General features: G+C 40.9%; 1 protein-coding gene across 1 annotated transcript; it reads right to left on the bottom strand.

Moving 5' to 3' along the window:
* On the bottom strand, positions 1-24170 carry usp12b (ubiquitin specific peptidase 12b). The gene is made up of 10 exons (XM_028564236.1): positions 24029-24170; positions 16669-16749; positions 15843-15926; positions 14835-14964; positions 13950-14212; positions 13291-13367; positions 13056-13139; positions 12121-12318; positions 11487-11565; positions 1-6082 (listed from the first exon to the last, which is right to left on the bottom strand). The coding sequence occupies exons 1-10, from the start codon at positions 24074-24076 to the stop codon at positions 5981-5983; spliced, it is 1146 nt and encodes a 381-aa protein (XP_028420037.1). The 5' UTR covers positions 24077-24170; the 3' UTR covers positions 1-5980.
* Between the last annotated feature and the right edge of the window lie 1777 nt (positions 24171-25947).

Here is a 25947-nt window from a genome sequence, read left to right as displayed (position 1 = left end):
TCTGAAAAAACAGTTTGTGTTTTATTTCAAACAGTTTGGACACCAATAGAACCAGCCGTCATCCTCAAACTTCACTGCATCTACATGTATTCAGAATGAACTTCAGCGGCAGCAGCCCACACAAACACTTGACAACAAGGATCCAATTCTTTGTCCTTCCGATCCCTTAGTAGCAAGCTGAGAAGCCCCAGGAGTTTGAATCTTTTCTGAAGGCGTGGAACTGTTTTAATCCTTAGTTTATTTAGAATAATATAAATAATTAGGTTTGTTGTTCGTTAGGCTGCTGTCTCTTTGCACATGAGTTAGTTACAATGTACATTATCAGTGTTAATGACACATTGAGTCACTTTCCGCCCGTCAACATACTGGGTTCAAAACATTTACATTCTTCGTGAGTGAAAAGTAGGGGACGATGTGGACGTCCAAAGGCCTGAAGGAACATTTCAGAAGACAGAACTGAAACTGTTAAAAGGAAAAATCCACCCGCAGATGTCAGTTTATTTAATTAGTTATTTGGTGAGAAAATGTTGGAGCTCCCGGTTTCCCCCAACCCCATCTCATCTCCTTTCCCATATCCAATACATTAAATCTCTCAAATGACAATCTCCCTGTTATTTGTTTGGTTAATGTTAGCATAAGCTCTAGAAAGAAGCTCTCACTCTCTGCAGATGACATTCTATTTTAAATCATAAATAAAATCAACAAATGATTGTTTGTTGATTTGAAACAATGTCCTCAAGCCTCTGATTAGGTGAATAATCACAATGTTGATGACCAGTTTAATGTGGCATGAGTAGGGCCGTGTATCCAAGTAATGTGATTTTTGAATCCAGTACATAAAGTACTGAAGCTCAACACCAAATGCTTGGTCCGATTAATAGTCGTTTTTGTATTTTTTGACCAAATAATGTCATGACTTTACTTTTGCTGTAATTCATTTAGGTTACTTTCATTATTGTACACAAATACAAAGACCCCTCAGAATGTTCACCTTTTTTGTGAATTATAAAAAAAAAAAAAAAAAAACTGAGTAAGTTATTTAGCTTTACCGATACTTGATATTTAAGGCTAATATCAATATTAGAGACAATATATATTTGCTTGTCTCTCTCTTGCCTCTGATCAAGATTATGTAATGACTGGAACATTTTACTAATGAAAAATAAATTCTGTGGGTCTGAAACGACTTTCTAAACAACCTCAAACATATCACTGCCATTTCTGTATTACTTGGACTTATATGCAATACCAATACATCTGTAATAAGCCAAAATTGGCTGTTAGACTTATCAGGACTCTAGTAAAGTTATAAAAAAAAAGATTGGGTATCAGTACTGGAACTCAGTACTTTTGGAATGGAAGCAGTATTGAAAATGTATCTAAAAAATAATTTTCAAACTCTATAGAAGATCCATTTAAAGCTTGCTACTGAAGTATACTTTTTGAAACTGAAAATAAATACATTTTTGGTGAAGCCAATATAGTCATCTTTTAATGCTCTTCAACATTGTGATTATCAACAACATTTCTCAAGGTGCCAACAAGTCATCAACATTTGACTAGTTATTCACAGGAAAAAGTAAACTAAACACCAAACTATAAAACAGGCTGAGAGACAAGAAGAACCAACCAACAGTTGATTTTTGTGTACTTAAAGTGGATTTTTCCTTTAACACAGTGACACACAGGACAGTTTTGGTCAGTTTCTCTCTCCACAGCAGTTTGTTGTATGAAGAACTTTTAGTTTTCTTCATAGTAAGTGTATCTTAATGAAATCAGTCCGTTTTTTTCTGTGTACTATAGTGTGACCGGTCAGATTAAATATGAACTAATTTACTTTGGGGCTGTTTGATTTAGGCTGCCTGGGATGCCAGATGGGTTGGTTGTTCATTTTTGAGCACCAGGCATATTGATTTATTAACAGAATAAAAAGAATTTTGAGACATAATATCCACACTTTTTGATCTAGGTCTGCTGATTATTTCAAGCAAGCAATTTATATTCCAATAATATCTGTATTTATGTACACATCAACATTTCTCGTTACATACTCCCAAATTGAACCAAAACAAACAATCTTTGAATAGGCTTTCCAGAGCTGCCTACACATGAATGGTAGACTAGTAAATTAGTGAAATATATCAAAAACAATGAAACATCTAAGAAAAAGAAGATAACAGACATTCATAATAATAATATTTATAATATTTAAATGAAAAAAAAGAGCATTGTTTCAGCCAAAATGTTCAACCAGTCTTGTTGATTACATACACGTACAGTTTTGGGGACCAATGATTTCCATGAAACCGCATTTCATTAAAAGACAGATATAACCTGCTTCAAACTGAATCTGTGGACTTTGATCCCCCAAATAATGCGCTTTTGTGCTTGTTTTTGTTGATTTATACGATGAATAAATGAAAACTCATTAAAAAGCTTAACACATGAACACATCACTTGGTAAATACATGAAGGTAGCTTATAAGAGTCCACAGTTTCTGTTGGGGCATGGATATAACCTGTAAACTAGGTTGTCTGACTTTCAAAAAATTGTAGAATTGATGGAAACGAAGTGGATTGATCCCAAAACAGATTTAATACTACGCAAAACATCTTCCTTTCATGAAGATTAGTTGAGTTTAAAGCTTTAGTGCGTAACTTTTTGATAATAATGAACGTCCGTTACATTCAAGCCAAAAGAGTTGATACAAAGCTAATTAAGACCATCAGCTGGACAAAACTCTATTTCTCAGCATGGCTTTGTTTAGAAAATGGTGTCGTTCGGCGACTTTCGCGCGGAGAAACTCGAGTGAAGATAATGACCTCTTTTGAAGAGTTCGTGTTTTTTTTATCCTCCTTGTCCTCCTTGGCTACTAGCAACTGCGTGGTGGAGGGCTGGGGGTGAAGTGCGTTCACAGAAGGCTTTTGTCATGTGGATGCACCGACAGAATTGATGTCATTACTTAAAATTCCTCATGGGGGAGACAGAAACTACGCACTATAGCTTTAAGGGTAGCAAAGAAAGGAAAAGAAAATAGTGTTGACTTCAAAGCCTCAACCCAGTGTAAAGTGTTTTGGGACGTGTCACCTGAAGTTGCTCCCTTCCTTTTCAGTCCTTTACGGCGTTTTGAAAACTAAGTAAACAAGTGAGACGTTCTTGAACAACTTAAAACGCACACTTCTGTCGTTGTGATAAACAGATTTTAACTGCCTAAACTAAAACATAGGAGTGACTTAGAGTTTGGATACAAACTAAATCGGGGCAACAGATTACCCTGACCGCCATTACTTTTGCTTATCAAAATAAAAGACTCCAAAGGAAATACATTTTTTTTCAGAATAATAGTATTTGTTACAAATGAATGTTGTAAAAGTGCTTTTCTTGTTTTAGCACGAGAGAGAGCAACTTTAGATTATTGAGACATGCCCCACTCAATATGGTGTTTTACAGGTCAAGCAGTAGCAGCAGCCCTATTTTTATTTTACTGTACATTTAACATTCAGATAATAGTTGACCCATTGCCCGGGCAACTCAACTACTGTAGAATATAAACATCTTTAAAAGCTACAGGCATGTTTCCGTTCTCTTTCCATCTGCTGCAGCTCTGTTAAAAGAGTGACAGGGTGAGCTTGTTTGTTAACCTTGGACAGCCCAGTTGGGTGGAGCCTCACGAGCTTGGCGGTGTAAAACACTTTAAAAAACAAGTCTAAAAAAAAATACATTTGGTTTGTTTGTGTGTTAAATTAAAGAAAAACAGAGGTGATAAAGGTTGTTGCCCATCAGTCGGCTCGAGTTAACAAGTAAAGGCTTTAAAATGGCTCCCGTTTCTCCTTTCCTTAGAAAAAAATAAAAAACCCATTTGAAAGCACTCTTATTTCAGCATGCCTACAACTCTTTTTTTAAGAAAAGGGCCAAAAGATAATTCCTAGAGCTGAGGAAAGACTTTCAGTTGTCTAACCAACAACTGAAAAAGCGGTTTGAATTTACAATGATAAGAGATGGAATGTAACACATTTGTATTTGTTAAAATAGTATGTGTCAACATTAAATCAGAAGTTGTTACCATCTGGAAACATTGCCCTTTTTGCTAGAGATTAATTACAATTAAATGAAAGCAGGGAACTGATCATTAATTATACTCATCACTATAGAAACCATCCGTGTAATTCTTTTGCAATTTGCTTGAAAGAAACCCAAATTACTGATGAAGAAACTCTGAAAACGGGTCAAATTTGACCAGAGGACAACAGGAGGATTAAAAGATATGGAGGAGAGGAATCCATTTTAAAACCACCGAGACCTGTGTCTCAGCAGTTTTCGTCGTACTTCATGAAATATGCCATGCCGTCAACAAACAGTGGACGAGCTCCACATCAGCAGACCGTTAGCATCACTCAGCATTACTGAGAGCTCCAATTTAAGATTCTGGAGTGAAAAACATGTTATGTAAAAGGTCTGACTGCCTGCCAGAGCTGCAGCTGCAGGAGAAACGCTTAAGCCAGAGTAGGAATTTGCAGGCGTGTGATTGGTGGCTGATATAATGAGGTGTACTGAACCAGCTGCAGCATTGGCATATGTATGGAGGTGTTAAGAGTTACATCTCCGGAAATAAAGCATTAATAAGGAACAAAAAAAAAAATGCAGACATTCAACCTGTACGTAGTGTGACAGTTTGGGTGTCATAACTGACTTAAAGGAAATAAAAAGTATTTGTCTCTGTATGTGTCCCTTTAATAATGGTACAAATATGCATATTCTGGAATTTTATAAAGTCATAAAATGTTAAACACAGATCTTTGAAAGACTGTGCTTGCTGTCATAACCACGAAAAGCCCGCTTGAAAAAAAAGTTAGTTTATGTTTATCTTTTTAACCGCTGTGGCACAAAACATGACCCGTAATGGCACGACACACCAGTTATTTTAAAACTAAAACTTTGACCAGCCACTTTCACGCACTGCTTTGCTAGCTAGCCTTTAAAAACTGAAACAGGATTGTTGGTGATCTGTGAGGCTCATTGTTTTTGCCAATTTTTGCTGAAGAATGTCTAGATTGGACAAACTGACTTTAACTGCAATTTACAGAAACCGAGCCACTCTTTTAATGCAATTGTATTTTTGGACAGCATTTCATATTTTTTTATACTCAAGATAATTTCTTGGTAAAAAACTAACCTAATGAGCCTCTCTATCGGATTCTTCCACATCTCTCTGGTGGCTGGTTTTCATTTCACGCTCTATAACACTATACGTTATTAGCACCACTTCATGATACAAACACTGCAAACTAGCAACTTCAACGAGCTGCGCGCCAAGTACACATTCAAGACTTTCAATCACTAAAGGCTGTGTCAGTGGTTTTGGCAGGTGGGGCTTTTAACAAGGCGGTCAGATATTATTTTCTCCGTGTGCGAAAGGATTTTTGGGGAGTGAACGCATGGTACCTGTGTGTTAGCCTAAAGCTAATTTAGCATTGGTATATTACACACACAAAAAAAAAAAAGGCTAAAGAAGACTGTGATGACACTGGTGGTTACCATGACGAGGAGGATAGCAATCCTGTGTCTCATCTGAAACAGTTGATTTGGTTACTCTACATCATCTCAACAGTCTCAAACGGCTTTTACCTCCAAAAATGGATCACTGTGGGCACGGCGATGTCAGCCTCTTGGATTGGTGTTACTCGGTCTTCCCAGTTGCCCCAGTGCAAAGCGAGTGTTACAGATTGAGCCATCTTGTTGGTTTGTTTTAAAGTGCTTTTTGCAGTGTGGGCTCAGAGGAGTTTGAACGGTTGTAATCCAGGAGGCTGGCATGCGACCTGCACGTCTTAACCGATCCGAGTGGCGCTCCAGTGCAAAGCTCCCCCTGCAGGATATAAAGCCTGGACGCTTATGTGAGCCTACTGGGCGGAGCCGGTGGCAGCCATAAGAGCCTTCCCCTCTGTTGGGTGACAGTCTGTGGGGGATTTACCGCTGTCTGGTTCAGTCTCTGGACTGGTAGAACAGGATGTATCCTGATTCAGAGTTCTTGGAAATGTCCGATGTCAGACCGTAGAACTCCTCGATCGCCTGGGCGTCGATTTTCTACAAGAAAAAAAAAAAAGGAAAAACAAGAACAACTTTGTCGGACCAATATTCCACAATTATTTTGATAATCAGATACGAATTAAAGTTACTTATCCAGTAAAAATGGCAAACACTTATTGGCTATAGCTTCTCAATTTTGTGAGGATGTGGTATTTTTCTCTTTTTTATACCACTGTAAATTTAATATTTTTTGCTTTGTAGGAGAAAACAAGAACTTTGAAAACATCCCCTCCGTTTCTGAGATGGTAAGATGTGCACTTTTTACTGGTTTCTGACATTTTATAGACTAATGACTATGACTAATGGCCTTTAGACCGGTGAGAACACTCTCTACCAATTTCCTTGTTAATTTGGCCTCCTTTGTTCTTAGGACAAACAATTTATTCTTTAATAGGATTGGAAACAGTTCCAAATTGGAATCTTTTCAAAAATTACGATTCCAATGGAATCGTTTCTTTATTGGAATCGTTTGGAAAATTTGGTTTTGAATTCAATCATTGGTTACAAATTTACCACGCGCAAGTTTTGGTTTCCGTAGCATCCGGGGGCTTGTTGCGTTGCAGCCAAAGAGCACAGTAAGTGGCACTCTAAAGTGAGGCAGAAAAAGCCAGGTAAAACTGTAAATCACCATTTGATCAATGTTAAATCTTATCTGTGAAATAAGCATGTGACCCATTTCGACTCCACCCCTCAAGAATTGGAATCGAGAATCAATAAGAACCGTAATCAAAAGGAAGAATTGGAATCAGAATTGTTAAAATCAAAAACGATGCCCAACCCTATTCTTAAATGACGTAAAGGATGACTGCGATGAAGGCCACAAGATGAGATGCGTTGGTCTGACAATAAAGTTGTCCCCAGTCACGCTTCACTTAGCTTAACCCATCAGAAAGGCATGTTACAGCCCTGACTGTTTCTTATTTGGTGTAGCAGCTTTGTCCAAAAAGAGAGAGGGAGAATGGTGCTGAAAAAACTAATTGCAAATAATATACTTTTGGATTGGTGGTGAAAGAGAAGTGGACAGCTTAAGAGAAGTCAGGCAGCTTCAGTTTCAAGTGGAAAGACCCAAATAGAAACAGATACAACTTATAGGGAGTTAAAAAGACAAGAAAGAAAGTGAACAAAAGCTAGAACACAAGGCAGTGAGACGGAGAGGGAGAGAAAATCTCCACAAACCATAAAAAAATGATTAGTTTGCGTTTCTGCTCTGCAAACTCAGTGGAATCTTCCAGAACTCGGTCAATTTCTGGACCACATGTTCGAGCGGGCCTCCTTCCCATCATAATGGAAAAATACACTGGTGATGAGGATCAGCTTTAAAGGAACACGCCGACTTATTGGGAATCAAGCTTATTCACCGTAACCCCCAGAGTAAGACAAGTCAATACATACCCTTCTCATCTCCGTGCGTGCTGTAACGCTGCCTGACGGTTCCAGCATTAGCTTAGCCTAGCACAGATCCTGCAGGTAACTGGTTCCAACTAGCCTACTGCTCCGAATTGTGACAAAAGTGACAAAATAACGCGAACATGTTCCTATTTACATGTTGTGATTTATATAGTCACAGCATGTACAAAAAACAACGTAACAAGAGACACAGCCATCTTCTAACAGTAAACAAACCGGGAACTATATTCTCAGACAGGCTTGCTGCGAGCATATTACTCCGCCTAAGTACTATATTCTTCCGCCTGAGAATATAGTTCCCGGTTTGTTTACAGTTAGAAGACGGCTGTGTCTCATGTTACGTTGTTTTTTGTACACGCTGTGACTCTATAAATCACAACATGTAAATAGGAACATGTTGGCGTTATTTTGTCACTTATTCGGAGCAGTAGGATTGCTGGAACCATTCACCTGCATGTTCTGTGCTGGGCTGATGCCGCTGGAGCCGTCAGACAGCATTACAGCACGCACAGAGATGAGAAGGGTATGTATGGACTTGTCTAACTCTGGGGGTTACGGTGAATAAGCTAAATTCCCAATAAGTCGGCATGTTCCTTTAAAACGTCAGTCCTCGATGACTGTGACTGAGCAGTTTCCTCTGTATTCAAACAGCAAGGTGACTTCTTCCACTGCCGGGGAGATTAAAAGTAAAATAAATCCTTTTAATTGGGTGAAACTAGAACCATCGCTGAACTGGAGCCATACGTGGATCAGAAAGGACAAACAAAATGTTTTAGACGGAGCCTCAACGACCGCCCGAAAGCATGCTAACATTATATGGTCAAGCGACCGAAAGAGTGACTGAAGAGAAGGAGCGGCCAGCGGAGTTAGAACAAAGCCGTGAATCAGAGAAATAAAACGTGTTTTCGCCGATTCAGCACTAGAAATACCAACTGTAGCAAGCGTCTCAAAATCACCAGCGTTATCCACATTCATATTTAGGCAAAACAAATGATACATCCAGCTACAAAAAAGCCTAAAAGTCGGAAATTAGAACGGAAGTTATGGAGATGATACACCGTCTCGTCGCATTGGTGCGAACTGGCAGGTTTTAAAACGCTGCAGACCGACGCGTTGAAAGACGTCACAAGCTTCAACTCGTCCCGTCGCGAATCTTTGGTCTGAACTAGGCTTTAGACATTTGAATGCTTTTTTGCCTGCCGTTCCAGGCAGCCATTGTTTTCCATAAATTGCTAGATTAGCAGACTACTGAAACATGCTTGAGATGCGGACTCCATCACAGCCTACACACCAAGCATGCAGTGATTTCTGTCAGTTACAATATCATTGTCATGTAATACAAATCAATAAGCACTTAAATTGTTTTACTCCGCAATGATAACATAGTAACATTGACAAAAAAATGAATGCAAACGTTATCAATTACGTTTCAGGAGTCTGCTGATTGATTTTTCATCCCATGAGAAAATAAATGGAAATCGATAGCTGCCTGGAATACTAGGAAAAATACATTCAAACTCTAAAAACATGTAAAAAAAAAATAAATGATTGAGAGCTGAAATTTGCAAAATCACTGGTATGGTCCTTTTGGAGGCAGTATGAGTATTTTGGTGATAACCAAAAGTAAAATCTAAAATGAATAAATTTATATTTTAAGATAAAATATGAATATTACAAAAGTCTTAAGACAACTATTAATTTCTTTAGAATGTAACTGAAGGAAATCGCTTTGGTAGACATGTCAATTGAGGTTTTCATTAATGCTGTGGTTATCTACTAAAAGATTATTGGACAAGCTTTATTTTACAGGTCCGTTAATTCAGAATAATTTCCTAGGATGTTTACTAGAAAGGACTACGTCATTTTGGAATACATAATATAGGAGGAGAATGTTTTGTTATACTTCAAATTCATTGTATCAAGTTCAGTATTAGCACAGAGAGAGTTTTAGTCGGCTGAACATGCTAAAATGTAAAATGTATCTATAGGCATGAATACAAATTAGATGGAGAATAAAGTTTCCAATAGTGAAAAATAATGGATATTTACTAAATGAAAAAATAAATGAAGCGTTCTTTCCAAGAAATTCTTCATTGCCCTGTAATTAGTACCAAATTATGTAGTTCTTTCCAAGAAACTTTCTAGGGAATTATTAGGAAAATAACTGTAAATCACAGACCTGTAAAATAAAACTTCATTGGTTCCTTTGTAAAGAATCTACTTTATTACATTGCGTTTTCCCTCATGCAATGGCCGGGGATTTTTTAAATTTTTTTTTTTAAAACACTGCAACTGTTTGTACATTTGTTTCTAATACAGATTATACTTCACAAACCCTGGAACGTTTAACCATCATGACTGCACAGTCAGTTAACCGCTGATAGCTTGATGGTGTGGCATACCGTTCTTTTTGGTGTAAGAAAAATAACAAACTGAAAGGTTACTTGGCCCCAGCTGAAACACAGCAGCATGCCGAGGCTTTGGCCGTGCACTCAAGTGGTCGACTGCCAATGACTTGAGAGCTACATCATGCTTTTGGCCAACGCTACATACTAGTAACGCTATACGTCTGATTTCATGTACTTTAAAATTTGTTGCAGGGTTGCAGTTGCTGGTACATTCCCCTACTTGGATTGATCCATCATCACATTATCTTCAATGTCACTATGCTGCTGTTGTTACAGCGTGCCAAGAGGGGAGCTGAAAACAGTTATCACGGTTATCACAGATGCTAGAAGTATGTCAGACTGTGTTGTTTTTAATGTAGGCTGCCATGTTTTCTCCAGTCACCACATCAGAGAGGAAAGCAGATGCTTTTAGAGCAGAAGCTGCAGAGGATCGGCAGATCACGACAACCATCCATGTAAATCTTTTTTGGAGTGAAAGACTGAACTTGTCAGTTGCTTTTTATAAAGTTAAAATAGCCATATATTTTGAAGTGGTAGTAGAAGTAGTAGAAAGAAAGAAGACAAAGCAGCCGACCATGTTTCTCATTCCAGATCTTGTCCACAAGGCTTTGGGCTAATCCTGTACTTTAATCTGAAGCAGGTATGCACTTCTTTCTGTTTTCTACCCAGTTATCTTCTTACATGTCTCCTTTACAAATTTTTCATCTACCATTCTATTTCTATAATCCTATCCTGATTGCTAAACCCCTTTATTGACAGCTGAAGAAATGAAAGGAGAGAGAGAGAGAGAGGGGGGGGAATGACATGCAGCAAAGGGCCGTAGGTCGGAGTCGAAACCGGGCCCGCTGCGTCGAGGAGTAAACCTCCATATATGGGCGCCCGCTCTACCAACTGAGCAATCCGGCCGCCCTAAACCCCTTTTCTAACTCCTCATTATTCAGCAAAGGTTAAGGTATCTAGGTTGGCCTTTCAAAGGAAATCCAGACAACATTTGAAGTGCCAGGATCTACACTGAGCCTGGAAGGACGGTGTGGTGGTGTGGAGGGGGTGTGGGGAGGAGGTGGTGGCTCAGGTGAGCAGGTCGGGAGGGACTGATTGCTACAGCTGCAGCGAGTTGTCTGATCATGTTCTCCCTTTAAAGCAGTAGTGAGCCGGAGCAAGCTTTTGATGGCCGACCGTGAGAGAGGAGACGTGTGGTGAGCTGGACAGCGCAAGTTTTGCCCTCGCGACCGAGAGCCTCGGGCCAAGTGGGAGCGAGGGAGCTCCAGACGGATTGTGGGACAATTCATTGCTGATGCGATCCTCAAATAAAGTGTTGTGGCAAATATTCCTCCCTGTGTGTTTGTTGTTATCTGTGAACAGAGGTCTACAGCAGTGGAACTGCTACAGACGGTTATTTGAAATTCCTGTCTGGTTCAGATAAGATGGGATTTTAAGCTTTGGTGTTCCTTGATTTTAAATTGGGTAACACAGTGTTAAATGATGAAGTTTAGACCTGAAAGCAGTTCATCTTTGTAAAGTGGAACAAAAAAAATTTGTTGTGGTAAAGAAAAAGGAAACTGAGAATGAAAAAACCTCTCGCTCACCTCTACGATGTCGTCATCAAACAGCAGCCAGAAGCCGTGGCTCTTGACAATGGTGATGTAGTGTCCGCGGTTTGGCCCACTGCAGAGAGGAACAACAACAAGTAAGACACATTGATACAAAGTTAATTAAGACTATCAGTTCCACACAACTCTCTCTGTATTTCTCAGTAATGCTATTTATAGAAAACGGTGTGGTCCGGCGCGCAGAAACTCGAGTCAAGATAATGACCTCTTCTGAAGAGTCCATGTTTTTCTTTAATCCTCCGTGTCCTCCTTGGCTACTAGCAGCTGCGTGGAGGACGGTTGGGCTTGTATCATGTGGACGCGCCGACAGTTTTGTTGTCATTACTTTGAATTCCTTATGGGGGAGACAGAAACTACGCACTATAGCTTTAATGTTTTAGTCAAATGACAATGGCAACTTCACTAAAGCCAAAGAGTTGATTTATTTCCTTGCATTAGGAAGTTAATGACTTTTTTTCTTTTTTGGTGCTGATCAGACTACGAACCAATTTCAAAAATCTAATTGATTTGTGGTGAATTTTGTTTTGACAAACAACCGATATAAACCACCACAGACCCTGCAGGTTTGCAATAGGAGGAAGGATTTAAAGAAGAGAAAAGAGGAACGTACCTGCCACAGTGTACGACGACAGCCACCAGGTCGTACATGCGGTCGGGGTTGGTGGCGTCCCCGGACGTGTTGAAGAGGCGCAGCTCCAGGGGGAAGACAACGCGATAGGACAGTTTGGTGTAGCGGTGCAGCTGGTCCATGTATTTAAAGCGCTTTAGATGGAGGGCCAGGATCATCGGCAGCTTCTTTACCCTCATCCTGACAGAGAGAAAGAGACGATGAAACTGAAATCATCTCTGAACTGAACCATACCCTCAACTTTTTGCTGTAAAGAAGTTTCAAATTACTAAGAAGAAGAAAAAGAAAAAAAATATTACAAAATAAAGCACATGGCTTGGAAAAAGGTCAGTGGAAACACATACTACTAGGGAATAACACAAAGACAGACAGCGAGGGGACATCTAGAAGAACTTAAAGGAGGGCTAAAAGCTTTCCATGTTGATACCATTATTGTTCCAGACCTATCAGGAACAAGTATGTTTTTAGACGCTTCCTCCGAAGTTGGCGGAACCTTTGGCTCGCGCTCTCACAGCATTCTGCTCAGTGTTAATGCGAGGTGCAGTTGCTGTTGACAGCATGGCTCTTTCGAGCTAATGGATGGGACTTAGTGCACTTAGCAAGTGCACTTAGCAAGCGCCCAAAAACAGTGGATGGTGTGTATATAAAAAAAAATTAAATACAGGACAGACACGTTGTTGTTTTATCTGGTTAGTGTGATAATTTAGCAGCCACATTTCATAAGAAACTGAAGACAAAAGGAGCAACGGCCAGCGGTTGTACTGCTGCCGTGCAAGTAAGGCTAAATGCCCGACGAGGTGTCCATTGTCAGGTATTAATAACAACTCATTTGGCAAAGGTTTGACTGTAACGTACGTTTATTAATATCAAAAAGTTACGCACTAAAGCTTTAAGGGAGCCAACAAATTGTCACCCACCTTTTCTGGGCTTCCTGTTTGCTGCGACACTGCTCACAGTAGTATTTGTATTCACTACATAACGTCTCGGTGTTGCTGAAGCCCCTGTAAAGAGACACACATTTACCAACACCAACCAACAACGTTTAAGAAACTTAAGTGTCATGATATCAAATTCAAGCTTTTCTCCATGGCTTTCCATATCAGGTGAGCATAAAAGACTCATTTCCCTTTCCATGGATGAGCACCGTGTTACCTGAGACAGTGAGTGATGGAGGTGTTCTGCTCCACATCCACCGACAGATCCAGGAAGTCCTCGTCTTTACTGCTCACCTGCAGTGCAAGCGAAGACGTGAAAAACGCTTTTGCAATGCAGCATTTTGAACAGATGGAGGCCCACCAGGTAAACATGGAAAACATTATGTGTCCTTGACATCCAACAAATGTGTTAAATGTATTTCCCTTCTCTTTAAACATTTCCAAAGCTAATGTTTAAGTATTTTAAACCCAACGGTGGGAGTCTTTTCTTCCCTGCCTTTAGCAGCCCTTAACAATATCACAATGTCAGTAAATATTGAGTCTGGCTTAGGGAGTTGTTTAATGATATACTGTGCAATGTCACCACTACAGATCATTTTGTAGTCCCGTGAAACAGGGACAAGTATTTATCATCTTTTTGGATTTAGTTCACTTGGTTCCACAGTGCCCAAAAAAAGGAAACCAGGAATCTTCATAAGTTACCGTTTGTATGGCCGTATCAAAACAAAACTGGATTAGAAAAACACATTTATCTTATTATTTCATGCCGAATGTATTTTGTGTTTTGAAAAGATCAAGGTAAATAAATCATAACTTAAATCTTTACAAACTGCGCCAGAGTTTGCACAGAAAAAGGACTTATTTTTTCCCACTTACAGCTTCACAGTTGAGGCAGCGAGTCTCGTTGGTCAGTGTTCCCTGGAAAATCTCATGGACCCAAGTCTGTTGTGTCTCCTTTCCTCCTTCCCCTTCTCCTCCCTCACTTCCTCCTCCTCCTGTCCCTCCTCCTCCATTCTGAACCAGTTTTCCATTCTGCTGTCGCTCCTGGCTCTTCTCCTCCTGCAGCAGGTCCGCGATGGTGTTGAGGAGGTAGTTGAGGAATTCGTGGGCGTCCTGCTGCATGTAGTTGTCAAACAGCTCTGAGAGGGACGGATGGAGAAAGACAGAAATATGTGGAGAAATAAAAATACATAGAGTCATAGAGAAGTAGTAAGAGGAATACAGAGAAGGATATACATAAAGAGAAACAGAGATGGACAGGGAAGGAAGAAGTGATGAAGAAAGCGAGAGGAGAAAATGAATGATCAGCATGTGTTGGCGAGGAGATCTGGAACCAATTAAAATCTCTTCTTTATCATTTGCTTTCCGCTCCAGGATATGGCTGACAATTTTATTTCCTCAGCTGTGAGATTAACGTCTCAGCTGACATACCCCCTCGCCTCTCTCCTCCCCCCCCCCTCTTCTCTCCTTTTCCGCGCTCTCTTCCTCATCCCTTTCTCCCTTGCCAATCAGCTAACTTCACTGATGAAAGAACATTTCAGATTTGACATCTCTACAAACACCTGGTGTTGGATTGGATGTTTTCCTGGGAAAAATAACAGGAAGTCATGCGTTTAGGTTTGTGACAGAAGCAACAGCTGTGAAGTCAAACCCTCCACTTCGATGAAAATCAACAATCTGAACATTTCTAGTGGTTTAAGCACAGGGGAAGTTCCCTCCCTCCTTCTTTACAGTACTATGTTCTCCCGGAACGATACCTACCATTTTCTTTTCTCAGTCGTGAGATGAATTTCTTGGGAGGGATGACTCCGACTTTCTTCTTCTGTGTGGCAATGCTGTTGAACAAGTCGGATAGACAGGTGAGGAGCGACTCCTTACGACGCGGCTGCACCTGGAAAAACAAAAAAAGGGACACATCTGTCACTCCACGGAGAGTTCAACAACCCCCAGACAGTTATCTTTCTCTCTGATTTAGTTTTTGTTGGTTTTCTTGCCTGTACTGAAATGATTCTCTCTCTCTCTCTCTCTCTCTCTCTCTCTCATTAAAAAAAAGGTGTTTTGGGACAACAGTCAGGGGACAAGATGATAACAAACCCCCTAAATTGGTCAAAGTTATTTGGAAGAGAACACAAAGGTGTACGGTAAAGTTGGGATTCCTAATTTGACATATAATACTTAGCAGTAGTAGTACTAGTAGTGCACACACAGTTTTCCTGTTCAATGACACACACTTTTAGTTGCACCTCAATTTAAAGTGGTTTATATAATCTGGCCGAACACTTGACACTTGTTCCCCATGGTCTGATTTTCTGACTGCTTTTTGAAAAAGAAAGTATACTGTCCATGCGGGGACTTGAACTGACAACCCTCCGGTTCCCAAGCCAGGTTTTTCTAGACTGAGCTACGACTGTCCCATTGTTTTCATATTTTTGCTAGGAACATAAAAACCCAAGTTGTAATAAACCCGTTTTCTTTATTATTATTATTATTATTATTATTATTATTATAATGCAAGTTCACTCTGTGGTGCAGGGACTGGGCCTCGCTCCATTCCTCTGCTGAATATTTAAATATCTAGTCCTTGAGTATAACACGCCATCCCGTTTTGCAAACATATTAACAAGAAAATCTTATATTCGGACCGATACTTTATTATTTTCGGGGGTATTTAAGTGCATTCTTTTAGTAGGAGTCTTTAGTACTCTGTGCAAATATGAGGACAGAAACACTGCTGGCCGATACAGCTATGGTGTCTCCCTCATCACTTACCTTGTACGCCAACACCTTCTCCCTGAACGGTCGACAGAAATACAGAGCCTGCAGCACTGAGTTACAGTAGCAGGTGTTGCCAAACTAGAAAAAAGAAACAGAGACAGAATGAGAGACACAGAGACAAAGAAAGATACAGGACTAACGGTTGATTTATGCTTCCGCGTTAAATCAACGGCGTTGGTGCGTACGTAGGTAAGTGGAGGTGCGGACACCGCTCTAAAAAATGTAACTACATGACGCACGTCGCTCGGGCGTGGATTGGTAGCGTTGCATTCCCCCTTGTCTTGCTTTGCCAGACCCGGAGAGTCTGGCTACTCCACCTAGCATTCGGGGATGGGAGGAAAACGTGCTCTGGTTTAAATGGCATTTCTTTAAACCAATCAGAATCGTCAAGGGCGGTGCTATACTCTGCACAGAGGCGCTGCAAAATGCTTGCTAGAGAAAACTCAGATTGGACAGATAGTCCAGCTAGATGTCTCAATTTACCCTGCAGAAATCTGAGGAGCAGTTAACCCTAGTCCTCATAAATCCACCAAATTTAAAATTCCAACACAAAGAAATCGGAAGGAAATGGGAAAATACATGCATCCGGCGGAAACATGTCACCGTCAGTTTCTCACTCGCTCTACCACACACTCCGTGCGCACACACACCCTGCTATTCTCTTAAAGAGATCGACGCACAAGTATAAACTTCAGGCCACTTACGTAGGCTACACAGAAATATGTTGGGGCAAGAGATATGTTGTTGTACTTGTTTTAGCAATATTACATTTTATACCATCTGAGGGGGGCAGTAATGCATGCTCTTGACTGACACTTACGTTGACCAATCCAAAGTAGTGTTCATTAACGGGAAACTGTTCCGGTCCAATCTCCTTTTCCAAGGCAGAGGCATTGGCGCCCTGAAGAAGAAAAAGAGAAACATTTAATGGATATCCTTTGTGGTTAAAAACAAAGATGTGCATGTACAATGAGTGTCACAGTACAGTAAAATAAATTTTTATTTTACGTAAAATTATCCATCAGAATCCCTCCTTTGCCCTTTTGTTTCCTCATTGTTTTCGGTTTTCCTGCCCTACTTTCTCTCTGCTCTGCTGGACTGTTGACCATCTGTTTGTTGCAGCTGTGCTTCCTACTTCATTTCTCCAATAAAATCGTAATACTTGTCGTTTGGCTTTTCATAACTTCACATTTCATTATGTTACAAGACAACACATGAATCCAGTATTATAGTTGAGTTATGTCACATGTGGGAGCAAACATAACAGTATCTGTTGATCGATGTCAGGCCATAAAATGTTATTGTAAAAGGAGTCAAATTAGGCAAGATATACCGTCTGTTTTGACATTCAGATGGTGCATTTGTTATTATAGCCCACTTCCTGATATTTTGCTCCAAATTTTCCTTCCATGACTCAGCTGTAAACTAAAAAAACATCAACAACAAGCTGAGAGGCCATTTAATAGTATGAGTGCACTCATACATCAGTTGGTATAACAATAACAATGAATAGACCTTTATTTGTGGATAAGTGTGCATTTGTATTTATTTTACATCTGCCTTAACAAGCCAACTTACTTCAAGGTAACAATTTGAAAGTTTGCATTTTACATAGAAACTTTCAATGAACAACCAGATAAGATGTTTTTTTTTTATTTTAAAGATCAGAAAAACTTATAAAATGAAGTTTAATAAGATTTTGAGATTGTAAAATGATATTCAATGGGTAAAAAAAGACAAAACATGTGGTTGTAAACAAGTTGGGGGGGACTCAAACATTGAAAATGTCAAAATAAAATGTGTGCACAAATGATATAAACCGTGAGGTTACACTAACACTCAGAGAAAGATCTGATTATAAAGAAAAGAAAGAAAGAACACACAAAAAACTGTTTATTAAATTTAAAGTTCCCACACTGTTTAAGACACTGAAATCACACATGCACACACATTTAGGGGATTTTCAGGCCAAGACAATATAGCAGTTTGTTTTTTAATGAAACCCATGTCTGTGTTGTGAAGACTGAAATGACTTTATAAATTACAGGTTAAACAGCAGATTTATGAATCATTCTCAAAAACATGACTTTCACTGTATGACTTGGTTTAAAACTCTTTCTTGAAACAAGTCTATGATTCATCAAAAAACCTTTTGCCTCTGGATGTTATCTGGTCTGAGCTCCTAGAAATCAAATGCTATATGAAGGCAGGAGAGAGAGAGAGAGAGAGAGAGAGAGAGAGAGAGAGAGAGACAGACAGAGGAGGGGGACGATGATGATGGTGATGATATTAACCATGATACAGCTTTTCCTTCAGGGGTGAGTGACTACATAGGTGGAGCCACTCAATTGTTACTCATCATCACAATGCAGTCAATGCAAAGTCAACAACGGGAGAGCAAATGAAGGCGTGGCTGAAGGTACAACACAACGTCCAAACATCGCAATGTTGTAAACAAAGCCAGAGCACCCGACGTTGGAAATGCAAACGGAGAGGAAGGCAAATTTCGGCCTGGAAAACAGGAGAATGATTGCTTTCTCCCGCATACTAGGACTACAGCTGAAAATTAGCCAACTGGCTAACACTGGCGCATTTACAGAAATGTTGATTAATGTGCACTGTCCTAATCAAATAAACTTACTTACTTACTTACTTACTAATATGTGCTGTAAACACACGTTTGAATTCATTTATGTTTTCAGGTTTGAAATGACTCCGTTTCCTGAATTGATGGAAATGAAAGCCAACTGCTGGTTGTGCAGGACAGCTTTAAAAACTTCTTAAAAAAGGTACCAGCATCAGTGAAAACTAGACAGACAGCAGAGCTAAATGACTGCGTTGTTAGACACTGTGATCATAGTTATTAATCGTGATATCAGTCAGGAAGATGTTCTGATGAAAAATAGTTTGCTGTCTTACGTCAGCATCTCGTCAACCTTATTTTCTGCTTTGAAGAAAAAAACGTTTTTTGTCTGGAACCTTGTTTTAATTTAAATAAATAAGTACGCATGTACAAGGGTGCCAAAAATCAGCAAAATTATGAAAATCAAAGGCTCCTGAACAGCTACTAAATGGACCTTGTGTTGTGGGGAGACTGTTGTGTCAATTACTGTTCCTTAGGTAAAGAACAAACGTTCAGTCTTCATTTTTAAGGCAACATGGACGAGAAGTCCCTTAGCACTAACTGGACATAGTGGTCTGACTGTTTTGGCGGTAAAATTATGATTTTAAACTTGTAATGTGTCATCATCAGAGAATAAGTAATCAATACCAATAAATACTGGAAGTAGTCACATTTTAGAAATGATTTCACTCGTGCTGATACAAGTTTTGGTGCCAATATCTTACTTTGAGATATCTAAAAAAAAAAAAAAAGAGCTTCTACAAAATCCTTTAAAATTTAAGATACGAAGCCAAAGTTGTCAAGTTTAAAATTTCGGCTATACACAGGAAATGAGCTAAAGGGAAAAACGCTGTCAACCGATCACCATCTGGTGGTGAGTTGGGTCAGGGGGTGGGGGAAGACTCTGGACAGACCTGGTAAGCCCAAACGTGTAGTGCGGGTAAATTGGGAACGTCTGGAGGAGGCCCCTGTCCGACAGACTTTCAACTCACACCTCCAGCGGAGCTTTTCGTGCATCCCTGTGGAGGCTGGGGGCATTGAACACGAGTGGACAATGTTCAAAGTTTCCATTGCTGAAGCTGCGGCGAGGAGTTGTGGTCTTAGGGTCTTAGGTGCCTCAAGGGGCGGTAACCCACGAACACCGTGGTGGACACCGGTGGTCAGGGAAGCCGTCCGACTGAAGAAGGAGTCTTTCCGGGATATGTTATCCCGGAGGACTCCGGAGGCAGTTGCAGGGTACCGAAGGGCCCGAAGGGCTGCAGCCTCTGCCGTGAAAGAGGCAAAGCAGCGGGTGTGGGAGAAGTTTGGAGAAGACATAGAGAAGGACTTTCGGTCGGCACCAAAGTGCTTCTGGAAAACTGTTCGCCACCTCAGGAGGGGGAAGCGGGGAACCATCCAAGCTGTGTACAGTAAGGATGGGACACTGTTGACCTCAACTGAGGAGGTAATAGGGCGGTGGAAGGAGCACTTTGAGGAACTCCTGAATCCGACTAATACGCCCTCTATGTTAGAGGCAGAGCTGGAGGATGACGGGGGATTGTCGTTGATTTCCCAGGCGGAAGTCACTGATGTAGTCAAACAACTCCACAGTGGCAAAGCCCCGGGGATTGATGAGATCCGTCCAGAAAAGCTCAAGGCTCTGGGTGTGGAGGGGCTGTCCTGGTTGACACGCCTCTTCAACATTGCGTGGAAGTCTGGGACGGTGCCAAAGGAGTGGCAGACTGGGGTGGTGGTTCCCCTTTTTAAAAAGGGGGACCAGAGGGTGTGTGCCAATTATAGGGGTATCACACTTCTCAGCCTCCCTGGTAAAGTCTACTCCAAGGTGCTGGAAAGGAGGGTTCGGCCGATAGTCGAACCTCGGGTTGAGGAGGAACAATTCGGATTCCGTCCTGGTCCTGGAACAACGGACCAGCTCTTTACTCTCGCAAGGATCCTGGAGGGAGCCTGGGAGTATGCCCAACCGGTCTACATGTGTTTTGTGGATTTGGAGAAGGCGTATGACCGGGTCCCCCGGGAGATACTGTGGGAGGTGCTGCGGGAGTATGGGGTGAGGGGGTCTCTACTCAGGGCCATCCAATCTCTGTACGACCAAAGTGAGAGCTGTGTCTGGGTTCTCGGCAGTAAGTCGGACTCGTTTCAGGTGAGGGTTGGCCTCCGCCAGGGCTGCGCTTTGTCACCAATCCTGTTTGTAATATTTATGGACAGGATATCGAGGCGAGTTGGGGGTGGGAGGGGTTGCAGTTTGGTGGGCTGGGGATCTCATCGCTGCTCTTTGCAGAGGATGTGGTCCTGATGGCATCATCGGCCTGTGACCTTCAGCACTCACTGGATCGGTTCGCAACCGAGTGTGAAGCGGTTGGGATGAGGATCAGCACCTCTAAATCTGAGGCCATGGTTCTCAGCAGGAAACCGATGGAATGCCTTCTCCAGGTAGGGAATGAGTCCTTACCCCAAGTGAAGGAGTTCAAGTACCTTGGGGTTGTGTTCGCGAGTGAGGGGACAATGGAGCGGGAGATTGGTCGGAGAATCGGGCGCAGCGGGTGCGGTATTACATTCAATCTATCGCACCGTTTAGACGAAAAAGAGAGCTGAGCCAGAAGGCAAAGCTCTCGATCTACCGGTCAGTTTTCGTTCCTACCCTCACCTATGGTCATGAAAGCTGGGTCATGACCGAAAGAACGAGATCCAGGGTACAAGCGGCCGAAATGGGTTTCCTCAGGAGGGTGGATGGCGTCTCCCTTAGAGATAGGGTGAGAAGCTCAGTCATCCGTGAGGAGCTCGGAGTAGAGCCGCTGCTCCTTTGCGTCGAAAGGAGCCAGTTGAGGTGGTTCAGGCATCTGGTAAGGATGCCCCCTGGGCGCCTCCCTAGGGAGGTGTTCCAGGCACGTCCAGCTGGGAGGAGGCCTCGGGGAAGACCCAGGACTAGGTGGAGGGATTATATCTCCAACCTGGCCTGGGAACGCCTCGGGATCCCCCAGTCGGAGCTGGTTAATGTTGCTCGGGAAAGGGAAGTTTGGGGTCCCCTGCTGGAGCTGCTCCCCCCGCGACCCGACACCGGATAAGCGGACGAAGATGGATGGATGGATGGATGGATGGAAAAACGCTCACAAACTGGCAAAATTCGGATTTTAATAAAAGAACTCTCTTATCAAAGAATCATTACACTAGACTAGTCATTCTCAGCCAGCTTTCAGGACCTGGCAGTCTTTGATACTTTGTGCTAGAGACCCATTTCAGTTGGTAACCAAAAGAAGTATTGGAGGTTCAATTTTTAGCCCCAATCAAAATGTTAAATAATCTGCTATTCCAATACTATATATTCCCCAAACTTGGAAGTTAAAGTTGGGATATAAGTGGTCAGGTCTCTCAGAGCTGGGAAATACAGGCCTATGAGACTATACATCAGCTGGGATTCTGGTTACTGTGATATTGAGATACACTATAGCCAATTATCTTCAATTTGTCTTTAATGCAGAATTACAGTCAACTGATATGACTATACCGTCATACACTGAGTGAATTAAACAATAACAACTCTATTGCCTGTAAACTAATTTTTCCTTCTTTAAAAACATCAACATTGTTCCCCAAAGTGCTGCTACAGTATGGGAACTGAGATGCAACTGCCCAGCTCTGGATTTTGCAGCCCTATTATTGACTTTCACAGGTTCAACAGAAACATTGATTTTCTGAAAAGCAAATACCTTCTGGGCAGCAACTGGTAGACTGCCAAAGTGGCAAACAGACTGAACAAACCTGCCAGCCATAGCTAATATTTAGCCTGGTTAGTATTGGTCTAGTAGGTGCTGGTAATTTGCCACACAATGGTGCTGGCCTTCACACTTAAAAGGGTTGCATGGCCTCGTGTGCGGTCTTTAAAAACACACACAAACACACACACTAAAAAGACCGCAGCAGACTCTTCTGTTGCATCTGCCTAACTGTCTGTCAGCTCTGAAAGGTGCAGCAGGTAGAAACAGGATAAGCTACAGTCAGAAGTGACAAGCTGGTCCTATAACTGGGGAATGCGTGCTAAAGCTCCTGTGTTTATAGGATCTACCAGCTGATGGTGTCTTTGAACAAGGCTGATCCTAACCTCTGACACTGATCAATACAGAGTATCCTATTATTAAAACCTTCTAAAAAGCCATTTAGGAGCAGAAGACTAATGAAAGCATTAAATATGCCGAACTAAATACAAAGAAGATATACATTAACACGAATCCACCATATTATAAGTAAAGATAAATCCTTTTTTAGTTAATGTACACAACATTAATGAAAAGCTTACTGGCCTGTAGGCAAGGTAGCCATCCACAGATACAGTTAAGCTTAATGACTCACTGTGCCACATTTAAACAATAAAACACAATGTATACATATATGAACATGCCAACAATTTTACTTTAAAAGCTTGGTATCGTATGCACCATTAAAACGGTATGTGTAAATGCTTTGAGCAGCCCACACGTTATTGTAGGCCCAGTTTTTAATATCAAACTCAATTGTATGCAATATATGTTTTAGGGGGTATCTGCTCTGTCTCTTTTCAGCTAAGAGCTTAGCCTAAAAAACGTTTAAGACCTCTTAGGCTTAGAGGGAAGAAAAAAAGAAGCACAATCACAACACATGACACTTCGACTTGTCTATTATTTCCAAGTTGGGAAGTCGTTCTTCAGACTTCAGTGTGTTCATGAGCTTTAAGTCGTAATGTGGGAAAAACTTGGATGCTACAAAGAAGATGTGATGTATTTCATTGCTCAGAGTGTTTTAACAACATGTTGATATCTGGTTCCAGTATTATTTCCAGTTTGAAGCTGTATACTAGTGGTTTTGTCCCAGACTTGTTGCTGCACCAGTAACGTTACATTCCATAAAATATTGCTTTACCTGACATGTTATCAGGGTTCATTCTAATAAATAACGGTTCTAACTAATCTAGGTCACCCTACATGGACAGCAACTAACGGTTACAACCTAATATCATATTACGAATTACACGTGAGCAAAAATGTATATGCAATACGTGAATTCATAAAAGGTTTCTTATTATTAACCTAACATTTATTTTTCGTCCGCCGTGTTACTACGTAATATAACGTCAACTCAGAAAGTCGTGTGGCAAAAATTTTGCCGACTTTCCGAATTGTTGTTCCGAATTAAGGGGGACTTCACGAGAATGTTCCCAATCGGGGAATAATCTTTCCGATTATGTCGACACCACTTGAATGCAGCATACAAGCTAGCTAGTTTTCGCCCTTCTCGCATAAACAAACTAACGTTACAACCCGGGTAATAAACTGCCAAACAAGCTTGGTTTGTGCTTAATAACACCCTGTTTTAAAACTAAACACGACTATCTCCGGAGCTGGAGAGCTAACTGTTAAAAGGCTACAACTTTCTGGAAACCCTGTGTGTTATTATCATGTTGCTCTGTAATGTTAGCAAACAGGCTAACAGAGCAGCTATCTTTAGCTGTCCAGGCTTACTAGCCCGGGCACCGGATAGAGGCGCAGCGCAAAAATACCAACGTTAAAGCCGAATATCAGCTCCTTACCATCGTACAAATCGAGGCGATCTTTCGGACTGTCATCAGTATTTCCATCCGTAAGCCGCCATGTTGGACCGAACCCCGATATTGAAATTAGAGCCGATGCGGCTGCGGAGTTCCGGGAGGCGATATTACGAATCCCACTATGTCCACGCCAAGACCCGCCCTTCAATAGCGTTCACACACTACTATTGGCCAGGCGTCCATGCTTACATGTACAGGTCCTATCCCCTGACCAATCCCCTAACCCTAACCTTAACCACTCGATCGACCAATCGAGCTGCTTCGTAGGGCGGGTCTTGGCGTGGCCATAGTGGGATTCGTAATTTTGCTTCCGGGAGAGCCTTCTGCATAGTGCCGTCAAAATGCACAGAGTAGCATGCACGACTTCCGGTCTTGTATTTCAAAATAATACGCCAACAGAAAATAAATAACTGGAAATAAATAAATGTGTAATTTTACCATTAATGGCCCTTGATTCTGACAACAGAAGCAAAGTGAATAAAGAATTATTGCCAAAGTGTTGATTTTCGATACTAATCCCCAATCAAAGTTAGATAAAATATAACATATAAATGTAAAATAAAATATATATTTGTGGTAGACTGTACAGTAATTGCAGAACTGAATGTCAACAAGAATGCAGTGAATGTATATGCATAATGAGAAGTAATAAATATATACTGTATATATAGAGATGTAAACAGGTTGTAAGTAAGTGAAGTATACATAGGAAAAGTGACAATACATAGGCCTAATATATAGTATATATATCTCTCAAAATGTCCTTTTTTCCTCCTAATAGCAAAATATATTTTTAGTTGAAGTAAGTAATTCATTCAGTTGTTTTTAATTCACTGTAAGTCTCACATTGCCAGACCTACAGCATTGCAAATGAGGGTCTGGCTAGTCCACACAACATGCCGAGATAGGAGAAAAAAGTGCTCTGGTTTATTGGCATTTCTTTAAACCAATCACAATCGTCTTGGGTGGTGCTAAGCGCTGGACGTAGATATGGTGCCTCTGCAAAATAACCTCGGGAAGGAACTTGTTTTGGTGAAACGTGCATGTAGGGAGGCAATCTCTGGAATTAAAATGGCAGTCAAGTGTGTGATAAGAATTTTACTCAAAAAAAGGATTTTTCCCAAATTTGAGTTTGAGTTTAGAATCCCAACACAAAGAAAGCGGAAGGTGAGGGACATCTGGCCGAAAATGAGAGACATCCGACGGAACCTCCGGTGGCACCGGAACAATTCCATAAATGAAACGTCTTCAATATAGACTAATTCACTTTTAATGGTTAACTTTTCTCACCTAATGCTTCAACGTAGGGCTGGGCGATATGGACCAAAAGTCATATCCCAATATATTTTGGCTGAATATCGATATACGATATATATCCCGATATTTTTTTCCGCAAAGTGAGAGCAAATGTTCAGTCAAAGCCAAAATCAAATATGACATGTCACAAGTAGTTTCATAGAGACAGTTGCAAAATCAAATAAATAATAAACCGGTTTCTTCACCTGGTTCATGATTAAATGCTCAGCTGTTCAAATAACAATAAAATGTAAACCTAAATACTGTATAACAGGAGTACCTTTTTTGAAATCAAAGCTCCATATTTGTGATTCGTTCCAAAGGTCAATTAAGCTTTTGATATTAATATAATCTACTTTGTTCAAAATGTAATGCCTCATGCCTGTAAGCCTAGGTTTATAGTCCCATTCTTCCACTTGATACTGCTTCCACTTAAGTAAACTAAAAGATGAACTATCGACTACAAAACAAAGAAACTAATTAATGTGTTAATACAAAGAATATTTATTATGATCGGTTCACAGATCTGAGTCCAAACGGAAACTTCACCCTTCTGAACTAAGAGTTTCTGCTTCAAGGTGAAGTTTAAAACAGACTGAAATGTC

The sequence above is a fragment of the Perca flavescens genome, chromosome 19 (genome assembly GCF_004354835.1).
Source record: "Perca flavescens isolate YP-PL-M2 chromosome 19, PFLA_1.0, whole genome shotgun sequence".
NCBI classification, from domain to species: domain Eukaryota; kingdom Metazoa; phylum Chordata; class Actinopteri; order Perciformes; family Percidae; genus Perca; species Perca flavescens.
The sequence above is the reverse complement of the archived record's forward strand: the minus strand, read 5'-3'. Positions and strand labels throughout refer to the sequence as shown.